Source organism: Mauremys reevesii, linkage group 8 (assembly GCF_016161935.1).
Source record: "Mauremys reevesii isolate NIE-2019 linkage group 8, ASM1616193v1, whole genome shotgun sequence".
NCBI lineage: Eukaryota > Metazoa > Chordata > Testudines > Geoemydidae > Mauremys > Mauremys reevesii.
The window spans coordinates 37,999,170-38,016,879 of record NC_052630.1 but is presented as its reverse complement, the minus strand read 5'-3'; the positions used below and the strand labels follow the sequence as shown (position 1 = coordinate 38,016,879).

At 60.4% G+C, this 17,710-nt stretch overlaps 2 protein-coding genes across 6 annotated transcripts in view; one reads left to right on the top strand and one right to left on the bottom strand.

The window, feature by feature from the left end:
* The window catches only part of ARAP3 (ArfGAP with RhoGAP domain, ankyrin repeat and PH domain 3), a 73,899-nt gene extending 71,919 nt beyond the window's left edge, over nucleotides 1-1,980 (top strand). For 4 of the 5 annotated variants that reach the window (XM_039483848.1, XM_039483849.1, XM_039483847.1 and 1 more), the window contains one exon: nucleotides 7-1,980. In XM_039483848.1, the coding sequence (XP_039339782.1) occupies nucleotides 7-624 (618 nt within the window). In that variant the 3' untranslated portion in view covers nucleotides 625-1,980. The remainder of the gene's footprint in view (nucleotides 1-6) is intronic. The other variant, XM_039483851.1, reaches the window with a different exon arrangement.
* A 2,461-nt stretch (nucleotides 1,981-4,441) lies between these two features.
* Nucleotides 4,442-17,710, bottom strand: part of LOC120369698 (proteinase-activated receptor 4-like) — a 29,952-nt gene continuing 16,683 nt past the window's right edge. The window contains exon 2 of the mRNA XM_039483268.1: nucleotides 4,442-6,407. Coding sequence (XP_039339202.1) covers nucleotides 5,365-6,407 — 1,043 coding nt within the window. The 3' untranslated portion in view covers nucleotides 4,442-5,364. The remainder of the gene's footprint in view (nucleotides 6,408-17,710) is intronic.

Here is a 17,710-nt window from a genome sequence, read left to right as displayed (position 1 = left end):
ACCCAGCCCATGAAGATGCACCAGGACTCAGTAGAGGAGCAGCAGGAGGAGGCAGTGGACACAGAGCCTGTCTATGAGGAGGTGGGTGACTTCCCAGTGCTGGCCCCACTGGGGCTGGATGGAGGCCTCTTGGCTGAGCTGTCCCAGGTGCCCGCTGTGGACAGATCCAAGAAGCCGGCCCTGTTCCCAGAGCAGCCTGCGCCCCCAGCACTTCACTCTGCAGGGCCCATCATCTCAGAGCAGAGAGCATCTGGCGCCCACTTCACCAAGTCACTTTCCCTTGAAAGGGGCCTGACCCTGGAGCCCGAAAAGACCCCGGAGTGGGATAGGTCCCCTGGGCTCAGAGCCACCCAAACAGCCTCGCTCGAGAGAAATGTGGATCCGCCCCGCATGCTGCCTGCCCTGGGGAGGGAGCAGAACTGGACCCGGAACCCCCCACGTGCTGCGCTGCTGCCCCTTCCTCTGGAGCTGTCTCCAAGCTCCGAAACCCCTCAGGACGGCACCAAGAAGAGGAGTGCTCAGCTGCCCTCGCCCATCAACGAGAAGCTCATGCAGGAGCTCAGTAGCATCATCCTCAAGAAGAACGAGTGCCAGGCGGACGGGCCTGGGCAGCAGGTCACGTGACCTTGCATGGCAGGGCCAGCTGCAGGTAACATCCTGTGATACCTGAGCCCTCTCTGGACACTCCTGCCTCACTCCCCATCTGGCATTCCCAGGGCTGGCTGCCATGTCCCCACCTCCCCCAACCCAGAGGAGCCCAGCGAGCCACCCCAGGACGGGACACAGCATTCAAGCCTCCAGCCCTGCCCTCCCAGGGTTCCTCCAGCTCTCCTGCCTAGGCCAGGTGGTATCAGCTAAAGGCAGCAAGGGGGACATCTCCAGGCGCTTGTTAGTGGGATGCAGAAGTTGGCTCTGCCCCTTAAGGCATTGAGCCAGAGCAGTGTCTGCCCCCCAGAACACTGCACCCAGAGCAGGGGGACACGCCAGCTCCGATACCTCCACAGGAGGGCATGGGACTGGAGCCTGCCCTGGGTCATGGGCAGGGCAACTGAGGCAGGAGAAGGAGATTGTTCCTGAGCCCAGCTCTGCAAAGCAAAGGGAAGTCACTGAGAAGGGAAAAGCAGAAACTAAATTAAAGGAAGGAGGCGAATTTTTGCAGACGTGCACTGTGCCTGGGTGTCTGCGTGGGAGGTGTGTGTGTGTGTCTGTCTGGGTGGCTCCAGTGTGCATGACATCTGCGTGGGAGGTGTATGCGGTGGCTGTGTGTGGTTCCTGTGGCACAGTGCCTGTGTGGGAGGTGTATGTGATGGCTGTGTGTGGTTCCAGTGTGCACAATGCCTGTGCTGGCTGTGAAAGAAGTGTGCAATGGCTGTGTGTGTTTCCCGTGGCACAGTGCCTGTGCCGGCTGTGCAGGAGGTGTGTGATGGTTGTGTGTGGTTCGAGTGTGTACAGTGCCTGTGCTGGCTGTGAAGGAGGTGTGCAATGGCTGTGGGTGGTTCCCGTGGCACAGTGCCTGTGCCTGCTGTGCAAGAGGTGTATGTGATGGCTGATTGTGGTTCCCAAGAGCATGATGCCTGTTTGTCATGTAGTTTCCTGCAATGAGGGGTTGCCCTCCTATGGGTGAGGGGTCCAGAACTGGAGGGGAGATGGAAGAAGACCCTGATTCTTGCTGTGTGGCTAGAGCTCAGGTCCTGCTGGTGGCTGGTGGAGGCAGTGCCCATGGGCAGGGCCCAGCAGCATTGGGTCCTCTCCTGAGAAGAGGGGCTCGAGGACGAATTAGGGGCTGTAGCCAAGGTCGGAGAGCAGCCAGGCAGTGAAGAGTCCTCCCTGCTGACCTGCGCTATGCCATGGCCCAGCACAACTCTGCGTGTGTCTATAGTGTCTGTATATACTATGTACATGCTGCCCGGGACAGGGCCCTGTTCCTGGATATTTATACCCATTCCCTCCACCTGCAGTGCAAATAAAAGACTCTTTTTGCAGCCAGAGGGTTCAACTAATGAGAGCTGAGCCACACAGGCGTGACCAGGGCATGTGAGCCACAACATGGGCCGAGCTGTGCAAAGGCCTGGGCCAAGCCGTGAGGTGTGACAGGCAGAAGCAGCTGGAAGGCTGTGACTGGTGCATGGGTGTCAGGGTGTGTGGTGAGCTAGGAGGGAGCAGGGGGTGCGGGAGCCAGAAAGGCGTCGGGGTCCACATGTGTTGAGCAGAGGAGGGTTGGGGGTGTTTGCCTGGTGTCACTGAGTGTGAGGGAGTCACGGCCCTGTATCCCCCACTTCCTGCAATTCACTGAGACTCTCAGCCAGCCAGTAAAACAGAAGGTTTATTAGATGACAGGAACACAGTTTAAAACAGAGCTTGTAGGTACAGAAAATGAGACCCCCCTCAGTCAGGTCCATCCTGGGGAGTGGGTAGCCCAGACCCAGATTCTGGGCCTCCACCGTCCCCAGCCAGCTCCCAACTGAAACTCCCTCCAGCAGTCTCACCCAGCCACACACCCCACCCCTCCTCCAGCCTTTGTCCAGTTTCCGCAGAAGGTGTCACCTGGCCCCAACCCCCTCCGGGGCTCAGATTATGAAGGGCAGCCGCCATCATTTACGTGCTGGCCGTCAAGTATCATCCCTCAGTGAAGTCACACCCTTATTTCCCATCACCACCTAGTATTAATGCAGACAGTAAACTAGTAAAACTCCCATGCAACATTACCAGGTTAATACTCCTTACTCCCTATTCTGTCACACCTGGCACCAGTGCTCACCCCAGACCGCGCTGGGGGAGGTCAGAGCTGTGGGCTGCCCAGGCATTGTGTTCCCCGGTGGCCCTGCTGCCAAGGCCTGAGCTGTGGGTGCTCAGCAGCATGTCTGTCTGTGTGGTTAGGAGCCAGACTTGTCCCCAAGTGTGAAGCCGGCTGTGACATGCTGGGTGACGCCACGCAGCTGGAAGGACAGGAGGCAGGGCAAGTGCAGGCCCTTGGCTGCTGGGCAAGCTCCCCTCCTGGGGCAATGGTGCAGAGGAAGGAGCTGCTCTGGTGCACAGGGGCTGCAGTGTGTGATGGGGGTTCCCTAGGCGCCTTCCCAGCCTCTGCCCTCAGTGACACCTTGTGCCAGAGCCCTGAGGGGTTAAGCCCGGCCCAGGCTGAGCAGGAAGGAGAAGCTGCCTGCAGCCCGTTCTGGCAGCAGTGATGCAGCTGCAGCACATGGACGCAGGAGCCTAGCACCACAGGGTGCCCAGAGTGCTGCTGGAGTTGGGCCTGTAGGCTGTCCCTGCACCCCTGAGTGCAGGCCAGGTCAGGGAGCAGCCATAGCCCCAGAAGGGCCGGGCTGAAACAGGCAGGACCCAAGACACCTGTGCTGTTTTGGCCTTCGGGGAAGGTCACGCTTCTCGCCATGGACTCTGAATGACTGGCCAACTTCCAGGCCTGTCTCCCACAGTGGGAGCTCGGTCTCGTCATAGCACAGAAATGGCTCCAGGCAGTATCCTTAGACAAAGGGTCCCCGCACTGCCCAGCCAGCCTCTGTATTGCTCTGGGGGCTCGCAAACTCAGGCCCTTCCTCTGCCCGTGGCAGAGCATGGGACATTCCTGCTAGGAAAGGCAGTGAAACGGGGGGTGGTGGTGCCTGCTCCTTTGGGAGAGATCAGAGCCCACTGGATGGATGGATGGATGTGAACGCCGAGATCCTGCTGGGGCATGGGGGGAGCCATGTCTGGGAATGCTGCTGCCATGGCAGGAGGTTGCCAGTTACTGCTCTGAGTGGGTGGCAGTGCTAGGCGGCCCCAGGGAGGGGATGCCCTGGCAGGAAAGGGGTTTCTCCGAGGGAAGGAGTGCTGTGCTGGCTCTTATGCCTGTGCTTGGCTTTCCATGACAGGCAGCGGCTGAGATGACGCAGCTGTCAGGAAGAAAGCAGCCTCTGGCCGCCTCCTGGAGGTCGCGGGGGGAGCTGGGAGCTGCATCATGGGACAGCGCTCGCCTGCGGGGAGCCCTGGGGGAAGGGAAAGGGCTGGGGGCTGACGCTGATGTTGGAAAGGGGCAGAGCGGGGGCCTCAGGGCCGCAGCAGAGAGATGGTGGTCATGGCAGGAGCCTCAGTGGATGCACTCCCATCTGGGACCTTGGGCACATCTGGGGGGTTGAGGGTCCCATCAGGAGCCCAGGGCCAGAGCTAAGAGGAGGGTCACAGTGAGGTTTGTGCTCCAGCACTGGGGGTGCTCAGGGCTGCAGTGGGTCACCGAGTTACTGGCATGGAGCTAAAGTCAAGGTGTGGGTCAGTCCTGGGGGATTCTCAGAGTCACACTGGGGCTGAGCTGAGAGCACCCTGCGGTGAGGGAGGGATGGGCTCCCAGGGAGCAGCTCCCCCACCCACTATCCCAGGCTCACTTGGGGGAGGACAGGTGCCAGCTGGGGGCTGTACATGAGACACATGAGGACACAGAAAACAGTGAGGGTAAAATCACTTTGCCTTTAGTTTAATGGACACGGCTGGGAGCAGCGTCCACGCTGCAGACACCTGTTCCAGGATCTCAGCCTCCTGTTTGCAAGGAGCATTTACCTCAAAACCGTGACCCCAGCGTTGCCAATGCAGGGAGCCTGCCCGAGTCTGCAGCCAGCCAGTGGGAGGAACTGCCCTTTCATCTGAATGGGGGTGGATTCTGAAACCTAATGACAGCACAAACACAACCCCACTACTGAGCATCACACCAGTGAATATTTTACCCCCTTGATCCAAACAGGCTGAACAGGGGCCAGCAGCCCCTCTGCCAAACTGGCCACGTTCCCCTGGCCGCATCTTAGCGCAGATCCACACTATCAATACAACAACACGGCAGCACATTGACACGTGACAGGGGGCAGCAAGCAGCCAGTGTGGGAGCTGAGTTCCAGACTCAGTAACCAGGGCCCATGTCTCCATGTGCACCCCTGACCCAGGCCACGCCGGTTTGCAGTGTTTGCCCCTAGAGGCCACGGGGACCCTGCTGCAGCTGGTGAGTCCAGCTCACTGGAGCATGCAGCGCCTGAGGATACTGAGGGGCTGAGGTGCATTAGGCACGGAGCCCCATGGGGTAGGGCAGCACTGCTTAAAGGGGAAGAGACTCAACCAAGGACCCAGAAGGAGGCAGTGTCAGTGCTGCTCCTGGTCCCTGTCTCCCTCTCCTGAGATGGCACCCATGGCATGGCTGGAGGTGCCCTCTGTGCAGCTCGCCCAGAGCTGGGACAGGGTGAGGTGCGGGCCCTGTGCCACAGAGGAAGCGCTGGGGGCAGAGCTGGGGAGCAAGCCATTTGCAAACGCTTGGTTGCCCCATGGGCAGTGGGGGGGGGGAACACAAAGCAGCTTCCTAGTCCCCTCCCACTGCCTGAGGGCTCCCCTGGCCTAGGGCTGGCTCTGCTCGCTGGACCTCTGGGGCAGCACTAGGTTCTCGGAGGCCCTGCCTGAGGAGGACTTGTTATCCCCCCTCCAGCAGCAGGGCCTGGCCCGGAGCCGGGCCCGGAAGTCCTGGGAGACGTAGAAGTAGATGAAGGGGTCAAGGCAGTTGTTGAAGGCGCTGACGGCCAGGGCCAGCACATACCAAGTGTAGGTGCGGTTGTGCCACTCGGGCTGGGGCTGCAGGTAGTGGAAGAAGAGCAGCACGTTGCTGGGCGTGAAGCACAGGGCAAAGACGAGCAGCACCAGGACCAGGAGGCGTACCACATGGCCATAGTGCCGCCCCCTGCGGAGCAGCCGCCACAGCACACAGCTGTAGGAGAAGGTGATGAGCACGAAGGGCATGGCAAAGCCCAACACCACCAGCGCAGGGAAGTAGTAGGCCAGCTCGCGTTCCGTGTCCGGCTCCAGGATGTCATGGCAGGTTGTGATGTTCAGCTCCGGGACATGGTGGGAATGGTGGTAGCGCAGCAGCGGGCTCAAACCCAGCCCCATGGCCAGCCAGACACCCACACAGACTCCCGCCGCCTGCCAGACGTGCCGGGAGCCCCTCCACAGGAAGGGGTGCACCAGTGAGATGTAGCGGTCCAGGCTGATGCAGGTGAGAAAGAGGATGGAGCCATACATGTGCCCATAGAAGAGGGTGACCAGGGCACGGCATGCGTAGTCCCCAAGGAGCCAGTTGTTGCCCAGCAGATGGTAGGAGATCTTGAAGGGAAGCAGGAGGGTGAAGAGCAGGTCAGCACCGGCCAGGTTGAGCAGGAAGAGGGTGGAGGTGCATTTCTTGGTCTTGGTGGCCAACACCCAGAAAGCCAGGGCATTGGCTGGCAATCCAACCAGCAGCACCATGGAGTAGAGTGTGGGGAGGATCAGCCTGGTCAGCGGGCTGCGGAGGTAAGACTCCAGCGAGGAGCCGGAGAACGTGGCATTCCTGCCGGCCTCCTCGCTGGCTGGGAGGCGGATCATGGCTCGGCCTTTGATTTGCCTGGGTGCTGCAGGGCCAAGAGAGAAGGGTTAGGGCACTCCTACAGTCTGCAGGCCAGGAGCCTGAGCACAGCCTGCTGCCCCCCACGCCAGGCCCGCAGATCACCAATGCTCTGCCCAGCCCCAGCTTGGGGCATTGTGCAGGCAGGGGGAACTCAGACCCATTTGTATCCCCATTCTGCAGAAGGGGACCCAAGGCCATGCAGCCAGGCAGAGGCAGAGGCAGGATAAGAACCCAGGAGTCCTGGATCCAGCCCTGTGTGTAAGCCACAGACCGGCCTTCCCATGACTGTTCATAGCCAGCAGAGGGCAGCGTTCTAGCACAACGCTGGGTCCCAGTAGACAAGGTTGGGTGGGGGAACAGCTGATGGGGAGAGAGACAAGCTTTGAGCCACACCCAGCTCTCCTTCAGGGCTGGGAAAGGTACCCGCTGCCATTAATCCGCCCCCAGGCAGGCGCTGGAAGGAGTCTGTCCCCAGAGTGCTGTCCACGTGGAGGCAGGTTGGGTTCACACAAGGCTCGGGGGAGGGGGGTATTTTTCACACCAAGTGATGGAGCTGGGTTGCCTTACCCTGGCCTGAGGCCCTTTGCCAGCTGAGGAAGAGCTCTGTCTAGCCCCCGAGCTCGGCTCTCCCACTGACAGATCTGAGCTCCCTGGCACTGGAATACTAGGCTGGGCTCTGCCCAGGGGCGGCTCTAGGCACCAGCGGGCCAAGCGCCCGCTTGGGGCGGCATCCTGGGGAGGGCGTCATTTGGCTCCGGTGGAGCTCCCGCCGGCATGACTGCGGCAGGTCCACCGGAGCCCGGGACGAGCGGACCTGCCGCAGTCATGCCTGCGGCGGGTCCCGTCTTCCCGCGGCTCCGGTTGAGCTCCGCGGGCGCGGCTGCGGCAGGTCCGCTCGTCCCGGGCTCGGTGGACCTGCCGCAGTCATGCCGCGGGAGCTCCACGAGCAAATGACCCTCCCAGGCGGCCGGCGCCGCGGGAAGAGGGGACCCGCCGCGGGACTGGGGAAGGGCGGCGCAGCGCTCCGCGCTGCTTGGGGCAGCCTACTTTGTAGAGCCGCCCCTGGCTCTGCCTGGAGCCCTTTCACCCCTGGGATTGCCCCCATTGCAGCCCAGCAGGAGCCGCCCTAGACCCATCACCCAGCCCTGGCCAAAGAGACACCAAGTACCGGTAATATACCACACTGATCACACCCCTCCCCCCTCGGCAGCTCCATGGGAAGGGCAGGGGCAACTTCTTGGGGGCAGATGTTTGTTGGGGGTAGGGGATGGCTCTTGCTCCAGCTGAGGAGCAGGGTTGCGTTACCAGGCCGGGTGCCCGCCCTGAGGAGCTGCCAGTGTTTCCCTGCCATTCCAAAGACAGGACAAGCATTTGCGGGAGGGGCGCTCGGTGTGGGGGAACCAGAGGGAGGCGCTGAGGTGGACTTGGAATAGGAGCAGGGACGGGCAGCCAGGGGCAGCTGAGGAAGCCAAGCGGGCGGCAAAGAGGGCCGTGCCTGTGTGACCTGCATGGCGCAGAGGCTGGCACAGTCAGCTTGGGGGGAGCAAGGAGCGCAGGTGCGGAGGCCAGGAAAGAGGACGCAGCACCAGGACATGTACAGCACATGGCGAGGGAGAGGTGGGGGGAGATGGGGTCAGCGTGAGATGGGACAGCACCCCTCCCCCAAGGAGATGGCAGAGAAAGAGTGGGGGATTAGAGGGGGGAGGCAGGGGAAGATGGTATATGGGGGGCAGGGATGGCACAGAACCCCAAGGCATGGGAGCGGGAGGGAGGAGATGCTGGCAGGGCTCAGCCCCTGCTCTCAGCTGCTCGCAGCGGGGTCTCCCCAGTCTTGCCCATGCTGGTGAATTGGACTGGCTGGGGATGTTTCCACGTCACCACCAGGAGGCCATGCTGAGCACCACAGGAAGATTGGGCACCACAGGAAGTACTGCCCAAAGGGTCCAGAGTGATAGCACCCTTCAGGCTTCTGATTGGCCCATGCTCACTGTTTAAGCCTGGAGGGTGGCCCAGGAAGTTGTCTGGATAGCAACACAGACTTCTGGCTCCAGACTGCGCCTGGTTTCCTGATCTCTGTCTCTGACCCCAGCCTGGCTACCTCTCCACCCCTGCCTGACCCTGACACTTGCCTATTGATCATGGCTCTAGTGATTAATCCAGTCCCTGCTTGCTGAGTGCTGCTTCATGGCCATCCTTGATATATGGCCACCACCCCAACTGTAACTGCTAGGCCAGATTGCCTACATCCCAGGCCCTTACACCTGGGTTGTTAAAGCCTTGAAAAAGCAGGCCAGGCCCAAAGAGGCCAGGGACTGTAAGCCCTTCATCTAGGGCATCTGGCCTCCTGACGTTGTGGACTCTTTACCATCCTGAAAGGGGAAAGAACTAGCAACAACCTGGCCAGAGGGCTGAGGTGACATCAAAGACCCAACAAGCAGGCTAGATGGCAATTGGTACATCAAAGGAATAGGGAAACTGAGGCCAAGTTGCTGTGTTGCCTGGTTTTGCCACCAGGGGATGCTGAGGATTGACAGTGACCTCTGCCAGTCTGCCTACCACTGTGTGCCATTCCCAGGGTTCAAATAGCCTGTGTTCAAACCCAAACCCCACAGCCCCCCTTCCCTCCACCGCCTGGGAGTCTGTACAAGGTGATCCAGGGGCAGCTAGTCTGAGCCCTGATGCCAATGCAGAAATTACAAATCACTGAGATGCAAAGGACTCAAACCAAATTGGAAACCATTTTGTTGTTGTTTTCAGTTTCCAAACTCAGGATCAAAGGATGCTGCCAGCAGCAGCAGTCTCGGACAGCTGGAGGAGCCTGTGTGGTAACAGGTTGCTTGACGCTGGGAACAGTGTCACTTTGGTTTTCTGAGCCACGTGTTGCAGTGATTTTGGAGACCAACCTGTACAACTGTGATGGAGTAGGGGCTGTCTGTGTGGGGGTTGGGAGAGCCGGGGAGGATTTAGGTGAGAGACAGCCTGGTGCTCTGCTGTGCGTTACAGGCAGCTGCGTATTCTGCTTTAATGGTGTCGAGTAGCAGCCTAATGCTTAACCAAAGCGTGGTTCAAAGTACCGACACTGTTAACCACGGGGCAGCCGTGTTGTAGTAGGCTATAGTCGCCACGTTAGCTCTGTTGAGACAATTCCATCTAGGCCCTGCTCCAGACAGACCCTGAATCTCCTGCTCTCGCCACGTTAAGCTCTGTTTGAGACTGTATCTGAGCCCTGCTCAGACAGACCCTGAATCTCTTGCTGCTCCTGATTGCAGGTGCTCATTCTAGAAGGACTAGGCAAGAAGCCTGTGCCCCTGACCGCTATCAGTTGGCGCGTTACAGCACACCCTCTGCCCCTACCCCAGGGTATGTGCAACGCAGCTCAGCCTTACCTGGTAAGGAAAGAAGAAAGCCTAGCTTGGCTAATGTTGGGACCAAGGTAACAGCCTTGAAAAGTAACAAGATGCTCAGCCTTACCTGCTGTCAAGGGATTTAATCTGTTTGATGTAATTGTTAACTATACAAGTGCAGTTTGGCTATATGCTGTTATTAGAAGGGAGAATCCCGGAGGTGAGTGGGCAATGGGGAGTAATGCAGAAGAATGCACTTGTGAAATCATGTATAAGAAGGGACACACAGCTTTGTATCTGGTGGCCTGCAAATGGACCAGTTGTAAATACCTTTACATAGCAGGCTCAAATAGGCTTTCTGCATTCTCCTATGTGATAATTAGTCTTGGCCCTTTGCCGGGCAGCAGACCACTGTTTGCACCACCTCAGAGCATTTAAGGCAGCAGCACTAAGAAGCAATGTGTAAGCTGCCCTTATCAGTGGAATTACTTGGAGGAGAAGCAGAAGGGCATAGTAAATAGGGGCCGACTAGGAGCTTGTGTTTAGTTTAAGGGAAAGGTAGACAAGGTAATAAATTCAGAGGACTTTTCACCAGGGTGGACAGACTGGTAGCACCAGCCTGTTAGAAAGTTACAAGATGTTACAGGGCCTTGTTTTCAGTTGCTGTCAAGAATGATTTAATCTGTTTGATGTAATTGTTAACCATACAAAGTGCTCATTATATGGGAGTGGGACTCAGAATGAGCAAGTGAGGGCAATGGGGGTAAATGAGAATGCCTTGTTGAAATCATGATGTTAAAGGACACAGCTTGTATCTGGGGGCAGGATTTGAGGTTGTAAATACCTCCCTGGTACCACTGGAGCTCAAATAAACTTTTTTCTGCATTCTCCACCCTGGTGTGATAATTAGTGAACAGCCCTTCAGAAGTTCTGATTGGCCCCTGCTCACTGTTTAAGCCTGGGGTGGACTTTCACAGGGGTGGACTGCCGGTAGCACCAACACCTGCTAGTAAGGCTGCTCCAGACTGCGCCTGGTTTACAGGCCTTGTTTTCAGTTCCGTACAGCTGGTACCACAACTTATCCACTTGGGCTGAAATTGTCCCAGTCATGGCTCTGGTAGTTAATCCAGTCCCTGCTTGCTGATGCTGCTTCGATGGCCATCCTTGATGGCCACCACGCAGCATGCAGGCCAGCTGGCCCACCAATTTGTGGACAGTCGGGCAGGGGATGGCAGGGAGGAGTCTTGAAGGAGCAGGCCTGCCTCAACGCAGAGGGAAAGTCACCATGGGACCTCCCAGCGGGGTCCTATGGAGAACCCCCACCAAAGGGGAACATCCAGCGTCAGGTCCATCCGACCCACTTGAGGGGACCCACGAGACATGGGCTGCTTTCACTGTGGCCAACAAGGCCACATACGGGCCCAGTGCCCCAAGCTCAGGGACAGACAGAGCAGACCCAACCCGCAGAGGGTTGACTGGGTAAAGACCCAATCGGATGAGGGGCAACATTCCCAGGAAAGGGGGGCTGGCAGCGTTCCACCTGGGAAGGAGGGAAGAGGGCCCGAGGTCAGCTCCTCTGGGGGGCTGGATGCTCCAGACACAGGGTTTTTGGTTTACAGGGTGGGCACAAGGCTGCCCCTCCGGAAACAGTGCCTTGTTCCCCTGGAGGTGGATGGGAGGAAGGTCACTGGGTACTGGGACACAGGCGCAGAGGTGACGCTGGCCCGGCCCGAGGTGGTGGCCCCAGATCAGATGGTGCCTGACACCTACCTGACCCTGATGGGCGTGAGCGGGACCCCATTCAAGGTGCCCGTGGCGAGGGTGCACCTGAAGTGGGGGGGCCAAGGAGGGCCCCAAGGACATGGGGTTACACCCACATTTGCCCACAGAGGTGCTAATCGGGGGGGACCTCGAGGACTGGCCAAGCAACGCCCAGGGTGCCCTGGTCGTGACCCGTAGTCAGAGTCGACGCAGGGCACTGCGCCCTGACAATGGGGAAGGTACTCTGCCCGAGGGGCAGGACCCTGACCTGGTGGGGAGGGAATGCCCAGGGACACGGCTCAGAGAGGCTGCGGCCTCAGACCCAGCTGGTGAGAGAGAGCAGGTCCCCATCTCTGTCCCAGCTGCCGAGTTCCAGGCCGAGTTGCAGAAAGATCCCTCCTTGCGGAAGCCCAGGGACCGGGCTAACCTCAGTGCAGTACAGTCCATGAGGAGAGGTTGCAAGGAGAGGTTCCTGTGGGAGAAGGGGTTCCTGTACCGAGAATGGGTTCCCCCTGGGGAAGTGGAGTCATGGGGGATCAGGAGGCAGCTGGTGGTTCCCCAGAAGTTTCGCCACAAGCTCCTGTACCTGGCCCATGAAATCCCCCTCGCAGGGCACCAGGGAATCCGACGCACCAGGCAGAGGCTGCTACAGAACTTTTACTGGCCTGGGGTCTTTACCCATGTTCGACAGTACTGCCAATCCTGTGACCCCTGCCAGAGGGTGGGGAAGGCCCGGGACAAGGGGAAAGCAGCTTTGAGGCCTTTGCCCATCATAGAAGAACCTTTCCAGAAGGTGGCTGTAAGGTTCCGGGTGCGGGTCCCCGGATCAGGTGAGGGGTCGCTCTTCGACTTCGGGGCGCCTGGGAACCAGGCCGCCTCACTACAGGAGGCTGAGTAGTATTGTAGTCACACAGGCCGCGCCCTAGATCAGGGCGGGCAACAACAAGTCTAGGGCTCAGACCCTCAGGCAGGGCTGAGCAGCAGTTCAAGTTTGTAAAGCCCAAGCCCTAGCTCAGGGCGGGGCAGCAACAAATACAGGGCTCAGACCCTCAGGCAGGGCTGAGCAGCAGTTCAGTTGTAAAGCCCAAGCCCTAGCTCAGGGTGGGGCAGCAACAAGATACAGAGCTCAGACCCTCAGGCAGGGCTGAGCAGCAAACAGGTAAGTCCAGGCTTCTGAGCCTGAGCGTTGGGGTTGAGGGGGAGACTGCCACCCGTGAGTAGGGTGGCAGGGGGGACACAGGCCCACCCACTCCACTGTGTCCCGGCCCGGGGCCCTAGCAGCGGCGTGGATCCAGTGCATTCAGTGGGGATCCTGGCCGCAACACACTGACATAGGCTCAGGGTCGGCAGCAGCCAGACTGGGGTCGGCTATCCCCGGGCCACTTCCAATCTCCCCCTCCAGCGGTACCTGTGTCCTTGTGGCTTCAGCAGGGGGGTCCACCAGCATGGGCTCCTCCGGAGACGGGTGCACAGGTGGGCTCGAGTCCTCCTCGGGGTACCAAGCTTGGGGCAGGCTCGGCCAGTCCTCCTCTGGGTACCGGGCTCGGGGCAGGCTCGGCCAGTCCTCCTCTGGGTATCGGGCTCGGGACAGGCTCGGCCAGTCCTCCTCTGGGTACCGGGCTCGGGGCAGGCTCGGCCAGTCCTCCTCTGGGTACCGGGCTTGGGGAAGGCTTGGTTCAGCAGGAGCTCGGGCACCAGCGTCTGTCCTCTCCAGCGGCCGGGGCCCAACTGAGCGCTGGGCCCGGGCCTTTATACTTCCTGTCCCGCCCCTTGACTTCCGGGGGGCGGGGACAGGTGGCGGTGGCTCCGCCCACTGAGGCGGCTGTTCTGGCTCGTCCCTCTCAGGTGCGGCTGGGAGCCAGGCCCCCTCCCCACGCAAGTCCGGCTCCCGTACAGCGGGGCCGGACCCGTCCATGCCTCCCAGCCGGGAAAGAAAGTCCGCATTTGCGTGGTCCTTCCCAGCTCTGTGGAGGACCGTAAAGGCGTAAGGCTGGAGCGCCAGGTACCACCTCTGCAGCCTCATGTTGTGGTCTTTCATTCGGGCCAACCATTGGAGCGCGGCGTGGTCTGTCACTACTGTGAACGGGGCTCCCAGGAGATAATACCGGAGGGCGTCGCACGCCCATTTCATAGCGAGGGCCTCTTTCTCCACCACTGCGTAGTTCTTCTCCCTGGGGAATAGCTTCCGGCTGATATAGATGACCGGGTGTTCTTCCCCATCGACCTCTTGGGAGAGGACCGCGCCGAGTCCCGCCTCCGAGGCGTCGGTCTGGAGGATAAAGGCCCGATCAAAATCAGGGCTGCGGAGGATGGGTTCACGGAAGAGGCTGTCCTTGAGGGTCTGGAATGCCGCGTCGCATTCTTGGGTCCACCGTATCTGTCGGGGGCTGTCTTTGGTCAGCAATCCGGTCAAGGGGGCTGCGAGGGTCACGAATCGGGGGATGAAACGCCGATAATAGCCAGCTAGCCCCAGGAACTGGCGTACCTGGCGCTTAGTAGTTGGCGGGGGGCAGGAGGCAATAGCCTGAACCTTCCCTATGAGAGGTTTTACCAGTCCATTGCCGACGGTATACCCCAGGTAGTTTGTTTCTTGCCACCTGATTCGACATTTCTTTGGGTTGGCTGTCAGCCCGGCAGCCCGCAGAGACCTCAGGACTGCGGCCACGCGGTTGAGATGGTCCTCCCATTGACAGCTATAAATGACGACGTCATCCAGGTATGCGGCGGCGTAGTCCTGGTGGGGTTGGAGGAGGCGGTCCATCAGCCGCTGAAATGTGGCCGGGGCCCCATGGAGGCCGAAGGGCATTCTGGTGAATTGGTACAGGCCTGTGGGGGTGGCGAAAGCGGTCTTTTCCCGGGAGGCCGGTTCGAGGGGGATCTGCCAATACCCCTTGCTCAGGTCCAGAGTGGTGATGTATCGGGCCTCTCCCAACCGGCCGAGCAACTCATCTACTCGGGGCATTGGGTACGCATCGAACTTCGAGATGGCGTTGACGCGCCTGAAATCAATGCAGAACCGTCTGCTGCCATCCGGCTTGGGGACTAGGACAATTGGACTGTGCCATTCACTCTGGGCTGGTTCGATGACCCCTAAGTCCAACATGGCTCGTACCTCTTCCTCCAGGATCGGCCGCATGTGGTAGGGCAAAGGCCTGGCTGCACCTCGGATCACCACGCCTGGCTCTGTCTGGATGGTGTGCTGGACAAGAGTGGTGCACCCCAGATAGGTTGTGAAGGTGCGGGGGAATGCCAACAAGAGAGACTGGGTTTGCTTCAGTTGCTCTGCCGTCAGGGTCGGTCCGAGTTGGGGCCCTTCGGAGTCCACTGGTTCTGTCACCTGGGGGCCCAGCTCAGGGTCCGGCGGGTAGGGGGTAATCAACAGCCCCTCTCGCTCTCGCCATGGTTTCAAAAGGTTTACGTGGTAGTGTTGCTTCTTTTTTCACCAGTCGGGCTGGTAGATTTCATACGTGACAGGCCCGACCCGTCGGATCACCTCGTATGACCCTTGCCACCGGGCCAAGATCTTTGATTCGTTAGATGGGAGGAGGAGTAGGACCCGGTCCCCGGGTTGGAATTCGCGAGTCTGCGCCCCGCGATTGTAGGTTCGTGCCTGAGACTCCTGGGCGTCTTTCAGATTCTCGCGGGCAAGGGCCCCCGCCAGGGCCAGGCGCTCTTGAAGCTGCAGCACGTATTGCAAGAGGCCTTGGGCAGGGGACGGGGCTTGCTCCCATGTCTCTCGCATCAGGTCCAGGAGGCCTCGGGGCCGTCGGCCGTATAGTAACTCGAATGGAGAGAACTTAGTGGAGGACTGCGGGATCTCCCGGATCGCCAGGAGCAGTGGGGGTAGTAACTGGTCCCAGCGTTGGAGGTCGTCTGGGGGGAAATTCCGTAGCATACTGTTCAGGGTCCTATTAAAGCGCTCGACCAGCCCATCGGTCTGCGGATGGTAAACAGACGTACGCAGCTGTTTAATTCCTAGGACTTCACACACCTGCCGTAACAGTTGAGTGGTGAAGTTGGTACCCTGATCCGTCAGGATTTCTCGGGGCAACCCAACGTGGGCAAAGATCTTCACGAGTTCGTTGGCGATGCTGCGGGCCGTGATAGTCCGGAGGGGTACCGCCTCGGGGAACCGGGTAGCATAGTTCAGCAGGACCAGTATATACTGGAAGCCGGCTGCGCTCTTGGGGAGTGGGCCCACCAAGTCCATGGCCACCCGTTCAAAGGGGGTTTCGATCAACGGCATGGGAATCAGTGGCGCCTTCGGGGTCTGAGCCGGCGCAGCCAACTGGCAGTCAGGGCAGGACCGGCAGTAAGTCCGCACCTCCTGATGCACGCCAGGCCAAAAGAAGCGCGTCAAAATCCGGGACAACGTTTTCTCCTGGCCGAGGTGTCCAGCCGCCGGGACGTCATGGGCTAGCTTCATGACGGCTCGTCGGTGACACTGGGGGACGAGAAGCTGGGTCTGAAGCTCGCCTGTCCGGGGGTCCTTCTCCACCCGGTACAGACGTTCCTGTCGTAACTCAAAATGGGGCCATTGGGTGGCCTGGCCAGAGTCTATGGTGGTGCCGTCGACGACCGCCACCTGTTCATACGCCCGCTTGAGGCTGGGGTCGGCCCGCTGGTCGCGGCAGAAGTCCGTCTGTGGTGGGGGGCCCTCTCGGGTCCCTGTAGGGGAGTCCTCTGCCTCGTTCTGCCGCTCGAGGGGTTCGGACGGTTCCTCCTCGCCTTCTTCGGTCTCCAGAAGCTCTCCTTCCCAGACCGGCGTAGTCGTCGGGCATTCCCCGGCGTGGCAGCGGAGGACATCCGAAAACTCGGGCCAGTCGCGGCCCAGGATTACTGGGTATGCCAGGCGCGGGGCGAGGCCCACTACCATCCATCGGGTGACCCCTTCTATTGTTAGCTGGGCCTGAGCACTGGGGTACGGCCGAGTATCCCCGTGGATGCATTGCAACTGGATCGTTCCCAGGTGGGGGTCAGCCCGAGGCCCCAAGCTCTGGCAGACCAGCGTCTGACCGCAGCCGGAATCGATGAGAGCCACTGTTGGGGACCCCTCCAGGACCACGGGTACCGTGATTTTGGCGGCCTGGCGACGCTGGGCGCGGCCTTCCCCGGCATAAACTTGGCCGTAGTGGCACTCCATCGTCGGGCAGTCCTGGCGTAGGTGTCCATACTCCCCGCAGGAGAAGCAGGGTCCCAGGTGAGTTCCGTCTGGCTGGGGACGTCTTCCTGCGGCTCCTCTCGGAGAGTCCCGCATGGTTCCCCGCTTTACGGGAGGCGAGGTGGGCGCGGGTCGCCCCGGGGCCTCCCTGGGTCGGCCTCGGTGTTCGGGCCCCCGGGGGGACTCTCGGGAGTCCGTCCAGGCCAGGGGGACCCTCCTCTCGGGATTAGGGTGACCCACCCCGGGGTTGGCGACTCGCGGGGTCGGGGCCGCAGCCACCTCCGCGGCCAGGAAGTTCTCCATTAAGGAGACGGCAGTCGCCAGCGTTGAGGGCCGATGGCGGAGGACCCAGGCCCTCCCCCGTGACGGGAGTATATGGAGGAACTGTTCTAGCACAATTTTCTCCGTGAGTTCCTCTGGCGTTCGGGTCTCGGGTTGTAGCCACCGCTTACATGTCTCTCTTAGTTCCTGGGCCACCATCCGGGGCCGGCCCCCTGTGGGGTAGGTCAAGCCCCTAAACCGCTGGCGGAAGGTTTCCGGGCTCACGTCCAGGGCATCCAGAATTGCCACTTTTACTTGTTGGTAGTCCTGGGCGGCCTCCGTAGACAGGCCCCGGTAGACCGTCTGGGCGGTTCCCGTCAGGTACGGGGCCAAAAGGGATGCCCACTGGTGCGGAACCCACCCCGCGACGATGGCGACCCGTTCAAATGTTACCATGAAGGCCTCGGGGTCGTCACTGGGGCTCATCTTGGTCAGCCGGATGGGTGGGTTCGTCCGCGGTGCCCCCTCGGCGCCCTCCGGCTGGGGCTCCGCGGGCCGGGGCAGTGCCGCGGCCAGCTGGTTGAGGCATTCCCTCTGGAAGTCCTGATGGCGCGTGGCCAGGTCTTGCATCAGCTGGTGCTGCTGGTCTCCCAGCTGCTCAACCAGCTGCTGCTGTTGCTGTTGCTGGGCGGCCTGCTGCTCTTGCTGTTGCTGGAGCTGGGCCGCCTGCTGTCGCTCCTGGCTTTCGGTCAGGAAGCCGAAGAGCTGAGACAGATCCAT